Below are 20,608 nucleotides of genomic sequence, written 5' to 3'. Positions count from 1 at the left end.
TAAAACACCTATGCTACATAACTATAAATATTTGCTGTTCTTGTGGATGCGTGTACTCCCATGATTCCACGCGACATTTTCTCCGCTGCTTACAACACGTGACTGTGCCCAAAACACTGGCTGTCAAACGCTATATACAGTGTTCTGGTACAACACAGATTTAATGTATGCTTACTAGGTGGGATTTGTCAAAGTTTTCTTTCTGAATAGTCCGCTATACGGAGTCTAAGACGTTAAGGCAACTGATGTCCAAATCATGTCGTCCTGCTGGACGAAGTGAAGAAGAGGAAATAAAATTGTAGAAGCAGAGTTGGCAGAACCGAAAGAAGAAAGACAGATCTGTTTAATACACACCGATACAAGCAATGGAGTGTGAGTTTGCGCTTTACAAATTTTGCATTTATTATTATTGTTATTAAATCATGTCTCCGCATATGTGCGTGTGTTGACACCACTACCATTGCTACTTATGTACTAACGGCTTGCATTTTGTCATTGCTGTACCATTATCTATGGCTGAAAGTGAAACAGTACCACTTTTATTGCGTAATCATTTTGGGCTATGAAGTATATTTCTTTGTGCTTTATTTTCTTAAAATTTCCTTCATGGATGAATTTTTAAAAAACATTTTATTTGTATGGCATCATAACGTTGCATACCAGAGAAGTAGATTGCAGTCAGTACAATCATGTCAGCTAAACAGTAATTGCTTACTATGTTTCCTTCAGTTTGTCATTTGTCACTAAAGACATTTTTAAAGCAAAATAATAAGTTGTTAACATTTTACTCTAATTTCGTTTTCATGCAATAACCATATAATTCTACATCGACACTACGATTTATTTGAATTAATTTACATTAAAAATAAACCAGTTACCTAGGCAAGCGCCATTGCACTCTTTGCACCTCCTGGCACCACACGGTCTGTCACAACGTGGACCAAAAAACCCTTCATTGCACGCTGAAACCATCCACTCATTGGTATATATTTATAGCAGTATAAAAACAACAGAAAAAATTAATAAGAAAGTAGTAGTTCTTACTGATCTAAACAACCAACAAACAGAAGCCCCATTATTCTACGTTTCACCATTATACAACATTACCTGGGATCACCTCAGTCCGTACGACGCTGCCTGCAGCAACACTCGCATTGGTCTCATTAATAAGTCGGAAAATAATAATAATTGATACACTAATATTCACACACAGTTGTTTACACAAAAACTGTAATCTGGCTCGAGTATTCTCTGTTATTATTGATAGCTGTTGATAACCGAGAATACCTCTTTGACCTCATGGTGCCCTATCACCCGAGTCAGTATTCTCGGTCTGCTTGTGTTGTCTTGCTCCCTGTGCCCTACATCAAATAGGAGAAATTCCTTCTCCTTCTCAGGCCACACAGACATCGCTCCCTCTTTTTCTTCAAACTGTGTCTACGTTCAAAGCCTTTACAAACGGCCTCATAACCAATATCTAAAAAAGATCTTGCATAATAAAGAGTACTGTTTTACTCACTACTGAGTTCATTATCTCTGAACTTATTTCATGTTTGTATCTCATAGATTCATCTGTTTGATAACGCGTATGTTTCTTGCATGACTGACTGTCGGCTCGTCCATAGTCTTTAGTGTCCGTCAAGAAACGTCCTCTGGGAATGTGAGAAAAAGAGTGTAAGTTGGTGTTGACTTTTCATCCTTCTTGATGTGGACTCTGGACAGCTGTGACCCCCAGGGATGCCAGTTCTGACAATGTCAACTTCTATTATCCCTGCAAGGTCAGGACACCTAATGACGTCCCTTGAGTTGAGGGTTCTGTGTGCGGTCACCGTGATGGGAGGGTCAACAAAATATACTCTGGCCCTCCGAATATGAAGACCATATTGAACCTTCAAGCAAAGCTAGGGCAATACATGACCAGCCGGTTGGTTGATGTGGGCCACATCCTCCTCCTATCTAGGAGAAGACTGGGCCAAAGAGGTGTGTTGGTATGATGGGCCGCAACCCATCAGGGACATCCTGCGACACGGATAGCCATGCACGACAAACGCAGGGGGCCTAAAGGAAGCTGCGGAGAAAAGAGTTAGAGCAAAAGAAAGGTATGATAGGAAAAAGAAGACAAAGGAAAAACCACTGCAGACAGAAAGTAGAAAAGGTAAAAATTGTATGTGTGGTAGGGAGATGACTGGTTGAAAAAGACTATAGGTGAAAGGGTCAGTGAGGGAGAAAAAAGGAATAGAGATACACTGCACAGAACATATAACCATTAAATAGAACATTCCTGTTGATGAATGTTAACAGCTAGAGTCACTGCTCGTCCTTACACGCTAAACGATATTCACTTTACACGGACACACCCTAATTAACAACCTAATGTTACATGATAGCTCGGTGGAAGATGGGTGATGGTGGAAAATGTCTCTACACCCCACCACGACCGGTCACTAGCTTTGCCTAAGCAGGCGACAGACTTAGCAGCTAAACCTTCTGTCAGTCGAGACCTTGCTTCACTCTTTCCACCCTACGGTAGTGGAACACACTAACGGCGCAGGGTAAGAATCCTCCCGTTCTTCCTTGCTGTTAGCAAGTAGGTCCCTTCACTTAGATAGCTTGTCTCTGAATGCCGTTGTTTCTTGGGAAGTCGTTACCCACTTAACCTGTTAGCTCTTCTCAAGTACTAGTCGCCTAGTTACTATTGTAACTGCCTAGCGACGCTGACATGATGGTAAATCCACACCAACCGACTACACTAATCTACTCTACTATCCAAGTCGGCAGGAACTTTTCTCTTATTTAACCGTGTCGGCCAGTTGTGCACCAAGCCATGGCGCCTCCTAGGAATTCCTTTATGCGTCGTGCGATGGTGCAATATGGGAAGTTGCGTCATCCAGTACCCGAATACCTGAGCATGTAATAACGAAAGAAATTGTATTATTAAGCTCAGGTAAACGCTGTGCCATGCTTACATGTCAAAACAACATGCACATAAAATCGTTCGTGCCATCTGCAGTCCATCTGCTCAACCTCAGATGAAGTGAATCTATGGGATTGGAAACGAGGCTGCGCCTGACAGGCTGAGTTGCTTTGTTCTCCGGTGATTTTGTTCCTTTCTTGTGCAACGTCTTTGCTCTTCCATATCCTTAGATTTCTTTTAGTTACAAGTTGTATTTGTTTCTCTTAAAGTTTACTTTGTTGCTGTTCTAACTGCTTGTGATTGCCTTGCTTTCTGTTTCTGTGGATTTCACTGTAACGGTTACGCTCTCCGCCATTACCTGAGATCTGATTCCTACTGCTCGTACTGTTTTCTTTTTTTCTAAAACTTAGTCTCACTTTTAATTCTCACATGGCGGACCTCCACTATGTTGTATAGCCGTGAGTACCTTCTCGCACTCTCTCTTACTTCGGCGACCCTCTATTACGATACCTCCACCTTTCCAACTAATACCCTACCTCAAGACTCGACCGTCCATCAGAAATAAAAGCGAAAGAGAGGTAGGAGAGTTCAGTGCCGGCTGAGGAAATACGGTCTAAACGACGAATGTCAATCTCCACCACTACTACACCCAGGCACCAAACGAGGTACAAATGGTGGGAAAAATATAGGTGACCTCAATTTTAATGAGAATTTTCCTTTGTCAAAGAGCGGGCGACTTTCAATAGAAACGAAAAACGTGACAAGTAAATGTGTTGGTCACTTAAATGTGCAGTCAGTCTGCAACAAGGCTGTGGACATTCATGATTTAGAGTTGGATACTGACTTTGATGTATTTTTCTTGTCAGAGACATGGTTAAAGGAGATAGGTGATGAATCAGTAATCAAAGACCTTACGCCACAGGGAATACATTTGCACAAAATCCCAGGAGTGGTAGGAGTGGAGGTGGAGTTGGAGTTTTATTTAAAGTACATTTGAAATTTACAGTGTTGAAGAGACAAACACAGTACAGGTCCTTTGAGTACATAACAGCAAGACTGACATTAGCCAAGCAGACATTAGAGATCATTTGTTTGTATAGACCTCCTCCATCGAAAAAGAATCAGCTTTCCGATTCTCTGTTTCATGAGGACTTTACTATGCTGCTGGACAGTTTACTCACAAAGGAGAAGATTCTTATTTTGGGGGATGTAAATTTTCACTTTGATAGACCTCAAGATAATGATGTGAAGCGGTTGATTGAGGCTTTGGATAGCCGTGGTCTTTGTCAGCTGATTGATAAACCAACTCATAGAATTGGACACATTCTTGACTGGGTTATCATTCGTGCGCCATCAGAGTCACTGGTCAAGTCAGCTGTTGTCGAGGATTTTTTGCTTTCAGACCATTTTGTGCAGTCCTTGGTGACTGATCTTTCGCGACCAAGGCGTAGAAAGACATCTGTTTTGTGTAGAAATTTGAAGAAGGTTGACCTGAACGCTTTCAGAGAAGACCTGCTTCAGTCAAAGTTGTTATTAGATCCTCCCACAGATGTTGATGAGTTAGCAGAGTTATATAATCAGACTTGACTAGAGCTGCTTGATAAGCATGCGCCTGCAGTCAGCAAAATTGTTGTAGATAGACCAGATTGTGCGTGGTTTTGTGAGGGGGTGAGTGAAGCCAAGAAACAGAGACGGCTGGCAGAGAAAAAGTGGAGGAGGACCAAACTTGAGATTGACAGACAGCTGTATAAGTTAGCCAGAAATAAATATGTTTGTGCTGTAAAAAAGGCTAAATCGCTATTCGTGCAGGAGCAGCTAGAGGCTGCGAGTGGAAATCCCAGAAAGACTTTTGACATTGTGAACAGTTTGTTGGGTAAGAACGGAACTAGTCCGGTTCTTGCTGAGGTGGATGTCAAGTCAGCTGCTGATCAGCTGTCTTCCTTCTTTGTTAATAAGATAACGGAAATTATTGCTGGACTTGAGAGTGCAGCTTGTGAGTTGCCAGAGTGTGAGGCAGATTATTCTGTGCCATTTGCTGGTGTTCCGCTGACTTCTTTTACGTGTATTGATGAGAGTTACTTGAGGAAACTTGTGGCGAGATCAACTACAACTTCATGTGCCGTGGATCCTGTACCAACTAAATTTATTCTTCAACTTCTGGACATTCTATTTCCTGTCATCTTGGACATTATTAATGCCACTTTGAGAGCAGGATGTGTTCCATTGTGTTTTAAACAGGCTGTTGTGAAGCCCTCGTTGAAAAAGGCGAACCTGGATCCCTCCGACTGTAAAAACTATCGTCCAGTGTCAAATTTATCATATATTTCCAAGCTACTGGAGAGGGTGGTTGCCGAGCAGCTTATGACCCATTTTATTACTTATGGCTGCCTAGATAATTTCAGTCAGCGTATCGTCCTGGCTTCAGCACAGAAACTACTCTTCTTCGTGTGACCAATGACATTCTTTGTAGTGTCAACTCTGGCAACTTAGTGCTGTTAGTATTACTCGACCTGAGTAGTGCGTTTGACACCATCAACCACCGCCTGCTGCTCCAGAGATTGTCGTCAGAGGCTGGTATCCAGGGCGCTGCACTGCAGTGGATTGCCTCCTATCTTGCCGAGAGATCTCAGAGAGTGATTGTCGGCTCTGCAAGCTCTGAGGCAGTTCCTCTGGTGTGTGGCGTACCACAGGGATCCGTCTGGGTCCATTCTTATTTTCGGTATATGTTTCACAGCTTCGACGGGTAATTGAGCGCTTTCAGATGGGACGTCAGTTCTTTGCGGACGATACACAAATTCTAAACAGTTTTCCCCCGACCCAGCAGTGGCTAGGTATGCGCTTCAACGACTTGAATCTTGTGTTGCGGTGAAGGCGTGGATGACCAGGAATCGTCTTAAACTCAACGACGACAAGACAGAAGCGTTACTGTGTGGCCCCAGGGCCAGACGGGAGCAGATTGGCATTAGTGCCGTGCAGGTCGGTGACGCCTCCATCGCCTTTGCTGACTGTGTACGTGGGAAAGAATAAAAACCACGAAGACATTTTTTAGACCGTTGTAGCAGCTAAAAAAAGTAACTTAGTGAACCGAACTCAGCTGTCGAAATCACCATCAGTCATGTGGTAAGCGTCTCGAAAATAAAGCGAAGTTTTCATTTCTGCTGCAAATCTCCGTAGCAGACTCAGGATTAGAAGCAGGCTAAAGCACATACAAAGTGTGTGTGTGTGTGTGAAGAAGGCTGGAGTGAGTGCCAAAGGAAGATGGTAAGAATGCATGGCATGTTGTGCAGTCAACTTACTGTAAATCTCCACCTCGCACAAGCTTATGTCCCTGTACGTTGTTGTATTATCTTTATGTAGAAGAACATTTTTTGCATATCGACGGGAGTTTTCTGGTATTTTCCAAATGGTGACATTACTTTTTTCGCTGACATTATAGACTGGTACACCATCGAAGAAGACTTGAATCTGCGGCATTCTGTCTAGATCTGTAAAAATACATCTACACTAAATAACAGAAGTAAATCTATAAAATATGACATGCATGCATACAGACGCACACGTACACATACAAGTAGACATCATGCCACACCACACAATGTCTTTGTGCGCATCTACTTGTCAAAACCACGTGACAGCTGGCTATAATTCTACATTTCAGTAGCATAATTACAGCAAAGCAAACAACTAGTCACAGGCACTGTGGAGGTGGTGAGATTGTTTGCGTTATGTTGATGGAGAGACCTGTTTGCTGAGGTGCATGGTGAATAACTGTAGAACAAAAACACTTGCAGTCCATTCGTTACACTAGGAGAACAAAGTGCTACCAGGGCTCTGACATTGCAGTTGTCTGATAGTCGTAATTTTATAAGCCCAGACTAAATTTATTGTACTTTATTGTATTGTGTTTAATATTTTGATTCTTACCGTTACTACGTCCGTAGATGACCACTTTGTGAATATAATATCTGTGTTTCAGAATCACTGTCAAACGACTTGGCTTAGTAACCTCATCTGCAGTAGAGAAGCAGTTACGGCTTCCATCAGTTACGTCTTTATTTCCATTTATAATCCAAGAGCAATGTCGATCTTTGTTATCGCCCCTAGACACAGAGCTGTTAGAGCAGGTTCCTAGTCGAGCGACGTTCCCTGCAACACAAAGCACACTGTATCAGGAGATCTGCTAAATGTTGACACGCATTTTATTCATCCTACACATAATATAACTCAGCTGTTTGCAACATCACTGCAACTACTGAAACCTATGAAAGAACACGTTAAAATAATAATAATTGCAAATGTGTATAGCGCATACTCACACTCCTAAGAAGAATGCTCTAAGCGTTTAACAACAAGAATACGAAATATAGGCAACATACGAGAGACAGAAGAAGAAAGAAACAGCACAAGAAAGACGGAAAGATAAACAACAGTACTGATGATGAATAAAGGTGTTAGGAGTAATGATTAACAAAGAAGTGCGTGTAAAGGATTCAATAGAGGGTAGGTGACGGGTATGGAAAGCGAGAGAGAGTTCAATTGTTTGGCTGCACAATAACTAAACATCCTGTGGCCACATGTTGTTGTTGTGGTGACAGGAAGAGTAAGGAGACGATCATCAGACGACCAGCGGAGTTGTGTAGCTGGGATGTAAGCGAAGAGCATTCCAAAGAAATAATCAGGGCAGGTGCCAGCAAAGAAAGTAAAACAGCACGGACAGTTTGACACGAGTGAATTCCACAACGGATGGGAAGCCAGTCCAGAACACGAAGTAGCGGAGTGACGTCGTCCCTTCTCTAGCTCTTAGCACCAGACGTGCAGCAGACTTCTGTACTTTCTGGAGTTTGTGAAGAAGGTATACAGGGCAGCCAGCAAGCAAGGAGTGTGTTTTATGCTGTGAAATTCTGGCCAATGGAGCAATGAAACCCTCCAAACTGAAGTCATTTTGAATCCAAGCACTGCCAATATGCTGATAAGCCTCTGGAGTTTTTCGAGAATAAATGCAAAGAGCTGCAACAAAATAAGGGAGTGCTGCACCTTGTTGCTTCTGGCGATGAAAACGCTGAGGCTACACAGGCATCCTACACAGTTTCGCTGATGACCGCAAAGACCGGCAAAGACCAACTGTTTCAGAGAACTTGACCAAACCTGCTGCCAGACTAATGACAGAACTCATGCTGGTGAAAAGGCGACAAATGCCATCAACAAAGTCCCTCTTTCAAACGACACCGTGAAACGTGGAATAACAGCCATGGCTGACAGTGTGGAGTCAGCTGCTATCAAGACATGTCAAAGTCAGTACTTGGCGCTTCAGCTTGATGAGTTTACTGACAGCCAGCGAAGCAAACCCTTTGGCATGTGTCAGGTAGGAATTCTTAGGCGCTGTTCATGATGACTTTCCCTTCTGCAAGTCTGTACCGACCAATACAACTGGAGAGGACATTTTCAAGATTCTGAACAATTACATTGTGAGTAACAAAGTTGACTGGACGCCATGTGTCGGTGTCAGCACTGATGGTGCTGCGTCAATGACGGGAAAGATCAAAGGCTTGACCGCACGCATCCAAACAGTTGCTCCACTGGCAGCAGCAACGCACTGTTGCATTCACCGAGAACAGCTCGCAACAACAAAAATGCCCTTCGATCTTAAAAGACTAATGGAGGAATGAATAAAAATTATAAACTTCATCAAAGGGCGCCCTTTGAACGCGCAGGTTTTTAAAGCTTTATGTGAAGAGATGGGAAGTGAACACATCAAGATTCTTTTTCTTACAGACGTTCGTTGGTTGTCGCGTGGGAGAGTGCTCACTTGTCTGTTTGAACTGCGCGAGGAGGTTCACATTTGTTTGCGCGAGTGTGATCAAGCTTTCTACTTGTGGGATTGCATGCATGACTTTTCATGGCTTGGTCAGTTGGCGTAGCTGGCTGACATTGTTAGCAGTGTGAATGAGCAGACATGTCACAATCTGTCACAATCTGTCACGTTCCAGACAAAGTAAAGGCTATGTGTATAACATTGGGGCTGTGATGTCATCGCCTCGATCGTCGAGAATTGGACTCGTTCCCAACCCTCAGTGATTTTCTTGTGACTTCGCCGCAGGAAATTGATGAGCAGATTGTTGCGAACTTTAAATCACACCTACGTGGTCTGCGTGAGCAATTCAGAATTTATTTTCCAGAGCCCGAGACAAAATCTGAATGGATCAGAAATCCATTTGAAAAGATGAGTGCAGCTGAACAGTCAGTACAAAACTGTCTTCAAGGGATGTTGATAGTCTTGTGGAACTTGCTTTGGATGGTTCGCTGAAAGTGTTGTTTGCTGAGAAATGTTTGACAGACTTTTGGCTTCATGTACGATCTGAGTACCGGGGACTTGCTGACATCGCTGTGGAGCATCTACTGCCATTGCCAACAACGTACTACTGCGAGATTCGATGTTCAACTCTCGTGGGACTAAAAACAAACAAGAGAAGTCGGTTGAACGTGGAATCTGACGAGACTGAAACTTTCCAACATTGATCCAGATATTACCACCCTAATATCTCGTCAAAAACAACTGCATTCCACGCATTAACATTTTGATTACAAATAACGAGGTAGGTAGGTTTATGTCAACTTATTACCATACTACTGTCACAGAAGGACATTTAGTTTTGAATTGTAACGAAAAAAAAATGCGGCAATTTAAATTTGAAATTCACAGTACAGACTGATTTTTAGGCCTTGGTGGTCCACCATATTTTTTTACTTAAGTAAAGTGGTCGGCGGTCTGAAATACTTTGAGAACCACTGGTCTAGCAAGTTACATACAAAGTGCAATGAATTTTAGAAACTCCATCAACTAAAAGTAAAATTTTGTTTTATAGCAATATTATACTTTTAGCTAGTTCTAGTCCATTGTCAGATACTAAGCGTGTAGTAAGGATAGTATTTTATGTACAGGTGTATATATTATTATATGGATCTGACCATATACTTACATGTGTACTGATGTGGTGACAATAGCTATAGCTAGAGACCTGTCTGCCTCTACACAATGTGTACATTTGCACAAATTTAAATGTATCGCCAGCTTGATTAAATTACAGTTTGGATGTATTTATTATTCACATGTATGTAAAGATGTTTTTTATGTTTTCATATTCACCCTTTTCAGTTCAGAGCTATGACCTACACTGAATAAAGTCAAAGTCAGTGGTAGAGTCTATCTTTTTTATCAAAGGCTTTTTCATAATTTACGTCCGCACAGTAGACTCACTTTTTCTCACGTAAAAAATCTCAATGATGTGTAGAGTGAATAGATTATCAAGGGCGAATAAACCCTGTCGGAAACATTCTCGTTACAACACTTGTTAGCAATTCTGTGAGAGCATGATCTGTTGCTAGTATGAGTACCTAGAAATATTACGAGAATGATATACAATTATTAATTTGGGGTTAGCGATGTGTGGCTTCCAAACAGTGAACTTTTCTGGAGATGGAACGACACACATTCAAGAGATATAAACAAGTTTCGACATTTTTCTTGAAAGAGTATTGTAGCTTCAAACCCCAGGTGGTGTTGGAATGAGCACAAACTTGCCGGTCCGATAGCAGTGTTAAAATGGATCAGCTGTCAGGTTGGGATGAGACCTGACCCCTCAAAGGCTAAAGGTAAAACCGTGAGGTTTGGGCACCACTTCCCATAAAACTGAGTTCTGTCACGCTTCCATTCCTTGCACGTTAAGGTCACGGGGCTTTCTTTCTCTGTCTTATCTTCATCTCGGAAAAGAGACTACGGTCAAATCCCGCTACTATGCCACTCTCGGTATTATGCCACTTTTGCTCGGTCCCGACTATAAATTCAATGTAAAAAAAATTGACTATGCCACCACCTACTCTCGCTACTATGCCACTTTTGTGTGATTGTTAAAAGACACAAGTTGTGAAATTCCGCGCAGTCCTCGATTATTAGTGTATATGGTAGTGTGGGACATCGCAGTTAGTGAGATGGAACATAGCACGCACACAGGGAGGGTGGAGGCGGCGATGGGAGGTGGTCGCTGGCCGGGTGACAGTCACGTGACAGAGGGAGAGATGGAGGGGGTCCACTAGCGACAGGGCGCAGGTGCGCGGATGTGGTTAGGAGGGGTGGAGGATGAAGAGGTGAGGGGGAGAATGAGAGGAGACAGCTAGCGCCAGCAGACGATTCTTGAGAGCTTTGGACTGACGGGTAACTTGAGCAAATAAAGCCGTTATCACGAACCCTCTCTACTATGCCACTCTCGCTACTATGCCACTTTTGCTCGGTCCCGGTAGGTGGCATAGTAGCGAGATTTGACTGTAGTTACTTGGGTAAACTCCATTCATTCTGTCATGCGATACCAATCACTACCTGCTGCTTACTACATCGCCTCCGTGCGGGAAAATACGCTATATAAATATTTCATATTCTTGTTTGCTGACTTCTTATCAGTTTTCAACACTATCCAGCCACATATCTTAGCTAGAAGACTCCTTGACGAGTTTTTCCCTTCATCATCAGCTAGTGGCATGGATAATTTCCTTTTTGATTGAGAGGCAACAACGAGCATTTGTCAACGCCACTTTTTCTGATTCCATCGCAGCGTGCACTGGCTCACACCAAGGTTGAGTTTTATCCCTGCTCTTGTTTATCGTATAAACCAACAGCTGTGGCAGTAATCACGAGGGTCAAGATCTTGTTAAAGTCTCAGATGACACTGCACTGTTCACTTCTATTTTCTAAGCAGGCCAGTAAATACCTATGGTGTAGTTTTGGATGAACACATTTCGTAGTGCAATGACAATTTCCTACAACTTACTGTGAGAAGGACCAAAGAGATTGAATTTAATTTGGTCACCATTCTTCACCAAGTCCCATAAGTGCCATCCATGACAAGGAGGTGAATATTATCCCTACATCTAAATACCTGATCTTCGACAAGAGGCGTTGCTGGGATCCCAACACTCAAGCTGTCGTAAAGAAGGCTCATCAGTGCCTCTTCCTTCTCCGGAAACTGTGTTTTTTTTTATTTTTTTTTTTTTGTCTCCCAGAGATTTCTTCAGCTATTTTATTAATCCCACAGAGAGAGCGCACTGTCCTCATTTATCTGCTTTTAAAACAGTTTATCAGTGAATGGCAAAAGCAGACACTTCTGAAAGTGTCTGAAATTCTTTTCGATGACAAGCATGTCCTGTCAGAAAGATTTTTTCAACTTCCATCGGGCCGCCGACTGTGTGCACCTGCATGCAGGACCAACGGACTGAGTTTCTGCTTTGTTTTGTTTCGTCCGTGTGATTTCTGAACGTTACTATTTGCAATAAATGTAACTCCTATGTAAGCCTGAACCATAATTATATGAGAGTCTGTCTGGTGTAGGGGATAGGAATATGCTGTCGTTTTGTTGTACTTCCATGTAGAGCTCTCTAACAGCCCTCTGCGATAAATAAAGACTTGTATTATTATTAGTTTTCATGTTATCATTCTAAATATTATTACTATTTGTTTGCCAACATTGCACACTTGAAAACAATAAGCAATTTCTTTGTACATCACGCGTTATGGAGCGAGCTTGGAGGGAAAGAGCACCGCGCACTCCACGTCAAATCGTGACTTCCCCCATCGTGTTGTTTGACTGTGTTACTGTAATGCGTCATGACAATAACACTACTGACTGAGACATACATAAAGACATGAATATTTTCTACGAGAAAATTTATCTTGTAATAGTCCCAATACTCACTCTCGTTTGCCTCGGGAACATCGTATTGGGCGGTGACGATTTCGGTGAACACACACAGTGCCACCACCAACCTCCAGACAAAACCTGCAATCATAATCAGATAATGTCTGTCTTCATGGTCGAGTAGTCTAACGATGATAGGTTACTCCGAAGAATTTATATATAGATAAGAGAGAAATATGTCCGTGTTCACAGCTTGGTTAGTCAATGAAGGAGCAGGGACATGCACAAATATTTCTGTCTGTTTTGTAGCAGGAAGACGGGCATTCACAGCCCAGATAGAGAGAGTAAAAGGACTTCGTTTTCGCATTGTCACGGACCAGGACTATGTTATTTATTTGTTTTCCTGTCCCTCGTATTCTGTCCATGCTTTAAGAGCGGTCCGGTGGCGCAACGGTTAGCGCCTGTCACCAATACAGTAAAGGTTGGCTGCCCTGAGTTCATTTCTCGTCTCGGGCACGCTGATCTTTCTCTGCACGTGGCATCTGTTTACAGGGCTGGCTGCCTTGCCGAAATATAGCCTTAGTTGCTGACACGGCGTAAAACACCAATTCCCCCCCACCCTCTGTCCATGTTTTGTTCTTCTTAAGCGCTAAAAGCATGCTGCTAAGGAGTGTGAGTACGCGCTTTACACATTTTCTTTTTTATATTATTATTAATGTTATTGTGATTGTTATTGTAATTGAAATTATTATTATTATTGCAGACAAAGATCAGTAACCGGGACCAAGAAATTGCTCGGCTTAAGGCTGAAACGGATATTTGCCAAAATGAAAGAGATCAATTGATATGTAAACAACCATGGGTGACCGTTGGTGATTTTAAAGAAAAGGTTCGTGAATTTGACTTTGGTCATAAGAAACAGTTGACGACCTACAGAGAGCCGTAGCAGAAATCAGAGTCTGGAAGGAACGCGAGTGAAGACTAAATAAAGATCTTGAGAATACTACCACAAGACTGAAATCTCTGGAGGGAAACCGAGGCAGAGAAAGTGGCTCATCTGGAAAGTAAATTTAACTTATACATGTCCTGCTGCGTGTTAGGAATCTAGAGAAAACGCTGGAAGTAGAGAAATCAGCCAACGAGGAGTATTACGGAGCACCAGAAGGTTTGACAAAACAAATCAGAGAACTCGAGCAAACATACGACGATAGAAAAGCAAGGAAAGTGTATCTGAGGTGTCAGCTTGGAGAAAAGATAGAGGAAAAAAAGAATATAGTTATTGGCATCTTGTATAAAGTCCCTCAGACGAACTTAATTGAACCCGAGACCGAGCTGGGAAAGACCCAGAAAAGACCGGCATTTCCAGCCAATGGGACGGCTTTCAGAGAATTAAATTATTAAAATACCAGTTGATGAAATTGGATCCGGACAACAAAGGCAAAAGAACAAAAACTATGAGGGTTCACAAGAAAAGGAGACAGTTACACTATCTGATTTTGTGGGAAACATGGGAGAAATTGTAAAACTTCCATATAGTTAATGCAATGTACGTGTATACATCCCCGAAAGCATGTAAGGGAGAATGAATGAGAATGTCAGCGGGAAAAGGTTTAACCGTGAGTATTTGGGGAACACTGTTCAGTCGTAGAATTTTCGTCGTGAACGAGGTTGAAAAGGTACTCAGGCCCGAGATAGAAAGGGAAGAAGACGTGCCTGAGTCATGACTTGTAAATGTCCTGAGTTGAGATTAGAGAGTAGAGCAAGGTATACACCCTGGATGCTGCGCAATACCGACCCCTTGTGGATTCACCTCGCCTAGTCGAGTTGCAGACCTTTTGAAGAAGGAAAAATCACTCCCCTGACCATTCCTCGGTCGCCTTCGGTCCAACACCCAGCAGCACGTGGGGGTCGGTGCACCGTCGGCCACCGAGGAATACGGCTGCTGTGACCCCGGGACCCCCTCGTGACGTCACAGTGGAATACGGCTGCTGTGACCCCGGGACCCCCTCGTGACGTCACCGTGGAGTACGGCTGCTGTGACCCCGGGACCCCCACGACACGGCCGGTGTGTACGGCCTGGGACTGTCATACGTCGCTGTGCTACACGGAGTGACCACAGAGTTTCCTACCTCCTCGGGGAAGGAAAACCCGCTCCTAGTGGATTACAAGTTAGATGTGTGTTATTCGTATTCAGACTGACTTGAGATGTGAAGTGTGACAACCCTACGTTAGTCGGGCGCCGAACTGTGAGCATGGATATATATATATGTAACGAAGAGTACAGACTATTACATTACCATACGTTTACTTGTCATAGATGGGTTTCCCCATCTTCCCTAAAGAACTGTGCATTGCGACATTTTTGTATAAATATATTTATCTGTGTTCTATGTCATAAACTCCTGAGCAACTTGATAACATGAAGTAGACAGCCTCAGGCAATCGTTGTTTTGTGTGTTGTAAGAACGCGTATGGACGTCGTGACGTGTGTGTTCGACGTCCGTGACACGAACTGTCCGTTCTGTTTTGTCGAGACACAGGTACACAGGGTGTTCCACGTACTAGAGGTGTCTCACCAACTGATCTAAGTAACCTGTGAGTAAAAATACCGGTATTTTAGAGGTACTTGCAGAAGTCTTACTATATCCAAAGACGTTTTTATTAACAGTGCTACCTCTATTAGGCAATATTGTTGCTAATAAAGATAGCTGTCATTAACACTGTTTTGTGACATAATACTGGCTTTACATGACAATGTCGTTAAAATTGCCACCGAAATAAATAATAAAGGCGAAAATTTTATTTCATCTGAGACAAGTGACATCTAGTATGTGAACCAGTCAACCTTTCTTCCCTTGGCTCTGATGTCTATATTGCTGTGGTTGGTCAACAGTTTCAAATTTTCAGCTTTTTTATTTTTCATGCCATAAACCAGGGGTGGAGAACCGTTATTTTCCTCCAGAGGCATATAAATTTATAAAATAATTCACGCACTACACAAAATTATCTACCTAAGAATTAGCCTGCTGTATGCAGTCCAGTTGTAGTTTCGCTACAGTACGTTAACACCTTTGTAAAGTGACAGTCCCAGCCTGCATCGCACTACTCTCCTCTGAGGCACCACAATCCAGCTTTTCGTAATCAGTACGCGAAAAATATGTTTCACTGATTTGAAAAGCACAGAGAAACAGCTGTTTGAGGTTTGTGAAATGTGTATACAATTAGAAATTCCTAAGGGAAAAGACGTAAAGTAACAAAATCTTATGTTCCTAATGCACAATTTTCTGTTTGTGGTTGTATAATAATAATAATAATAATAATAATAATAATAATAATAATAATAATAATAATAATAATAATAATAATAATAATAATAATAATAATAATAATAATACATCATGACCATTTAGTACAGAACTACCTAGCTCTTCCTGATGGAGAAGTTCATAGCATTTACAAAGTGCCTACATAGATGCTATACACATAGACATGCGAGCACACGCTCAAACAAACTTAAAACCACAAACAAATTTTTACTAGCCATCATTCATTTGTTCATCCATTGGAAAACCGCCAAAGGATGATGTTGGAATGTTGTAAGCCTGAACTGCTAAGATGCACAGCAGTGTAGACGATCATATTTTTTGTGTCGTGAGCAAACATGGTTTAAACGTGTCAACAACTGACATTAAAATGAAAGAGGTTTACTTTCAGCTAGAAAGGTCACATGCATGCATAATTTTCCAAAATTGTCCATGTAGGCCGCGGGGAGCCGACCAGAAGCATTCGTATCTCTTCCGTCATTACTGAACTCGTATGTGTCCTGTCTATGACGTAATAGACGGTCCTCAAAGTTTATGTTCATAAAATTCTCTTAATATAAATTTGGTATGAAAAAAGATTATAGCTTTACGGGAAATCTGCGGTTGACTTGGCGGGCCGGATCAAACAATTTCTCGGCCCACTGGCCGAACGTTCCCCACTCCTGTCATAAGGTAACCCTGACCATGAATATCTGTCAAGATGACGTACTGATTGTACTCGTGTATGTGTGTGTCAACGGGTGGATGGGCGAAGATTCTGTCATTGTATGTAAATCACGTGCTAGAAAACTGACAGGAATCAAGACCTCTAAAACTGCTAAAGTCAGATGACTTTGACAGTAAAAACAAATCTTATGTCATTGCTATCTCGCAATGTAAATATCTACTACTTTGTTTAAGTTTTAATAATAATGATAAGTACATGTATATAGCGCCATTCTCCAGCAACAGCAGGAGTCTAGGTGCTTTACGGTAATAACAGTTCACTTGTATACACGTTGTTCATTGTCAACAAGCTTAGTACATGTGCACTGCACACAAAGATCATGCAGTCCAATGAAGAAATAAAACGGGAAGATAAAACAGTGCTGTAACACAACAGCGCACAATGTGGGGATAGCCACTTTCTGTTTGGAAGAATGCATGATGATGATTGATGATGATGATAAATGCAAAGTTTGTAAAGCGCACACTGACGCTGCTCAGGAGTCTGCTCTTAGCATCCAGTCTGGTGGAGCTCAGCGTGAAGAATACTATGTAGAAGGGAGATCACCACAATCAACTTCAGACTTTGGATCTAAATGTTATCTAACCTATACCCGATCATTTGCCAATCAAATCGCTGCGAGGCTTTACTAAGGCATCAAGGAAAAGAAGTTGACGCCAAACTGAACTATTACTTACGTAAACGGTACACGGACGTTTTCAACCCCGACGGACGTTTCGGCGCGCGGCCCACCAAAACAAGCACTTCATTTCGGCATTTCACCACGGACCTTTAGCCGAAGTCAAGTGTGTGACGCCCCCTTAGCTCGCACTTGACCACATTTCTCTCGCGCATTGGTATCAATGTATCAGTGAACTCTCTCTCAACTATCCCTCCTCATGTTCAACCGTTACGCCATAATCACCACATTTCTTCGCCATTGCCCTATCATGTCCTCATCCTCTCTCAAAAGCTGTTAGCGCATTAATCATGTCGCGACAATCAAAGTGAACCCTGTCTGCTGAGTCTGTGATGGTACCAATTTAGTTTGAAAAATAAAGAATTATGTATCCTAATACTAAGTCGAGATACACTTTCAAATTCCTAATGAGAAGCTAATACCTCCTCTCTCTCTCTAATCTCCTCTCTCTCTCTCTAAACTCATCGAAATCTCTAAATCTCTAAAATCTCTCTCAAACTCTCAAACTCTTCATCCAATCTGATGATCCATGAGGAACTGCAGAAAACAACTGCACCAGACTGCAACTGTCTTATCTTAACCATTTGAACAATACCATGCTAACTGATATAGTCAATTAACAAAATGGCAAACATTTTGTTAAAGCATTACTATGACACCCTACAAGAGCAAGCTCTTAGCGCTTAACGAATAACAACGAAAGATGGACAGCTTATGAGGACAGAGAGCACAAAACAAAAACCATATGAAGCCTATACAACGAATAAACAACCGTAACAAAACCAAGAATAAAATCAAATACAGAAAAACACAAAGAGGAATCAAACAACAAGAACAAGAGCTTGAGCAGTAACAGACATTCCAAAAGGAATGGTGCTTTCTCGCTGTGACAAGAACTGCATTTGGGAAAGGACCTTGTGTAGGGAGTATGTTCTACAGACGGACGGATGTTTTACATGCACGTGATTAAAGGATTCAACAGTAGGTAGGTGGCGGGTATAGAAAGGGAGAGAGATTCAATCATTTGGCCTGCACATAACTAAACATCGCTGTCGCCAACATTGTTGTTTGTTTTGTGGTGACAGGATGAGTAAGCGAGAACGATCATCAGACGATGAATTAAACATCAAACTGTGAATTACTAATTTTTGTTTATGTAGCAACTAACAAATTAAAACTGTGAATTACTAATTTTTGTTTATGTAGCAACTAACAAATTAAAACTGTGAATTACTAATTTTTGTTTATGTAGCAACTAACAAATTAAAACTGTGAATTACTAATTTTTGTTTGTGTAGCAACTAACAATTAAAAAACTGTGAATTGACATTACTAATTACTCATTGTTTATGTAGCAACTAACAAATTAAACTGTGAATGCTACCTCATCTTTTTCCTATGCAACTAAAAAGTAAAACAACTAACAAATAAAACTATTTGATTACTAATTTTTGTTTATGTAGCAACTAACAAATTAAAACTGTGAATTACTCATTTTTGTTTATGTAGCAACTAACAAATTAAAAACTTACTAATTAAACCTCGAACTTGAATGTTGTTTGATGTAGCAACTAACCAAATTAAACTGTGAATTACTTATTTTTGTTTGTGTAGCAACTAACAAATTAAAACTGTGAATTGCTAACGTTTCTTTCTGGCTCTATAAGGCGCTGACGTAAGAAGGCAGAATGGCCGACGTTGCAATTACCAAATCAAGACGTTCATCGCCTCTGAAATAATGAATCTAAAGGCGAAGGCGATGCTGGTGCTGCAGCTACGAAAGTCTAGTAACACAAAATACTTGCCTTTCATTGAGATGCTTAAGATGACGGCGAAATCTTTGAAAAACTTTTCACAGTCAGACTTCGTTCTTTGAGTGAACTGAATACCAATCTCTATGTAGTGGCGCTGTCAGCCGGTCGTCTGTTGAAATACCCGGATATTGATGGTTCTACTCGTTACACCAAGATAATAAAATAGAATAAATGTGTCTGCAGACACCCGATCTACTTACTAATTACATTTGTATAAATTCTATAGATAGATTGGACCTTAGCTGATTATTCCAAATCTCTATTGAACAAAACTCACATAATTATAATCTTCAGTGATGTGAAAAGTTAAGCTGATCTGTTAGATCTAAGACCAGGTGACAGAAGAGTCATTTAAAGAACGATAAGCGTCTATTTCTGGAATAATAATATTATGGTGATTATTAGCTTCCTCTCTGTGTTTTCTGTATTTGATTTTATTCTTTGTTTCGTACGGTTGTTGATTCTTGTATAGCTCATATGTTATTTGTTTTCCTGTCCTTCGTATGTTGTCCATGTTTCGTTGTTGTTCTTAAGCGCTAAGAGCTTGCTCCTTAGGAGTGTGAGTGTGTGCTTTACACATTTAGCATTTATGATTATTATTATTAATTTGTAAAGCGCACACTCACATTCCTTACGTAGCATGCTCTCAGCGCTTAAGAACACGGACACCACAAGAACAAGAGCTGAGATTAACATGATATTGCAAAAGGAAGGGTGTGACAGATAGACTGACAGACAGCTGTAACATGTCTATCACAGTAGACAGACTGACAGACAGCTGTAACATGTCTATCACAGTAGACAGACTGACAGACAGTCTGACTGATATTCTAGTAGGGCAGTGTCAAGGTTTCTCACCGATATTTCACTCCTTAATCACTTTCTGTCATTGTGTTCAATATATCTTGCCTACTACACGAAAATGCTTGAAGCTTAGTTCTGGTGTGTGGAGTTACCATTAAGTAGTCTATTGACTGGCAGTCCTCACTCTATATAACTTTTGTGGGTGAGAAGGCATTCGACAGAGTAGACAGGGATGTCATCTGGAGGCTGATGACCTACTATGGCATTCCACCTGAGCTCATAAACATTATTCAGGGGTTGTACGAAGACTTGTATTACCAAGTTATTCAAAACGGCAAACTTACTAAACCTTTCGTAATGAACACCAACAATCTTCCTGATGGTTATAGACTGAATTATGTGCCAGACAACCCAAGACAACAACACCAGAATCCAGTGGACCTTCACCAAACATCTAGAGGACCTGGACTTTGCAGATGACATCAGTCTCCTATCTCATTGGCAACAACATGAGCAAACCAAACTGAGTAAGCTAGCAGATAAAGTGGAGAAGACTGGTCAACAGAAAGAAGACCGAAGTGATGAGAATCAACAACAAGCAGGAACTCCCAATCCAACGTCACGGAGAGAACATCCTGGAAACAGACCGCTTCACGTATTTCAA

The 20,608-nt window shown here is 41.5% G+C and overlaps 1 protein-coding gene across 1 annotated transcript in view; it reads right to left on the bottom strand.

Annotated features, from left to right (window-relative positions):
• Positions 1–8,087, bottom strand: part of LOC112559700 — a 68,541-nt gene extending 60,454 nt beyond the window's left edge. Inside the window, exons 1-4 of the mRNA XM_025231034.1 lie at positions 8,060–8,087; positions 6,839–7,060; positions 6,211–6,399; positions 879–962 (exon numbers count right to left, since the gene is read on the bottom strand). Coding sequence (XP_025086819.1) covers positions 879–962; positions 6,211–6,399; positions 6,839–7,060; positions 8,060–8,087 — 523 coding nt within the window. The remainder of the gene's footprint in view (positions 1–878; positions 963–6,210; positions 6,400–6,838; positions 7,061–8,059) is intronic.
• Positions 8,088–20,608: the final 12,521 nt, after the last annotated feature.

Source organism: Pomacea canaliculata, linkage group LG3, assembly GCF_003073045.1.
Source record: "Pomacea canaliculata isolate SZHN2017 linkage group LG3, ASM307304v1, whole genome shotgun sequence".
Taxonomy (NCBI): Eukaryota; Metazoa; Mollusca; class Gastropoda; order Architaenioglossa; family Ampullariidae; genus Pomacea; species Pomacea canaliculata.
This window is presented reverse-complemented; position numbering and strand designations above follow the sequence as displayed.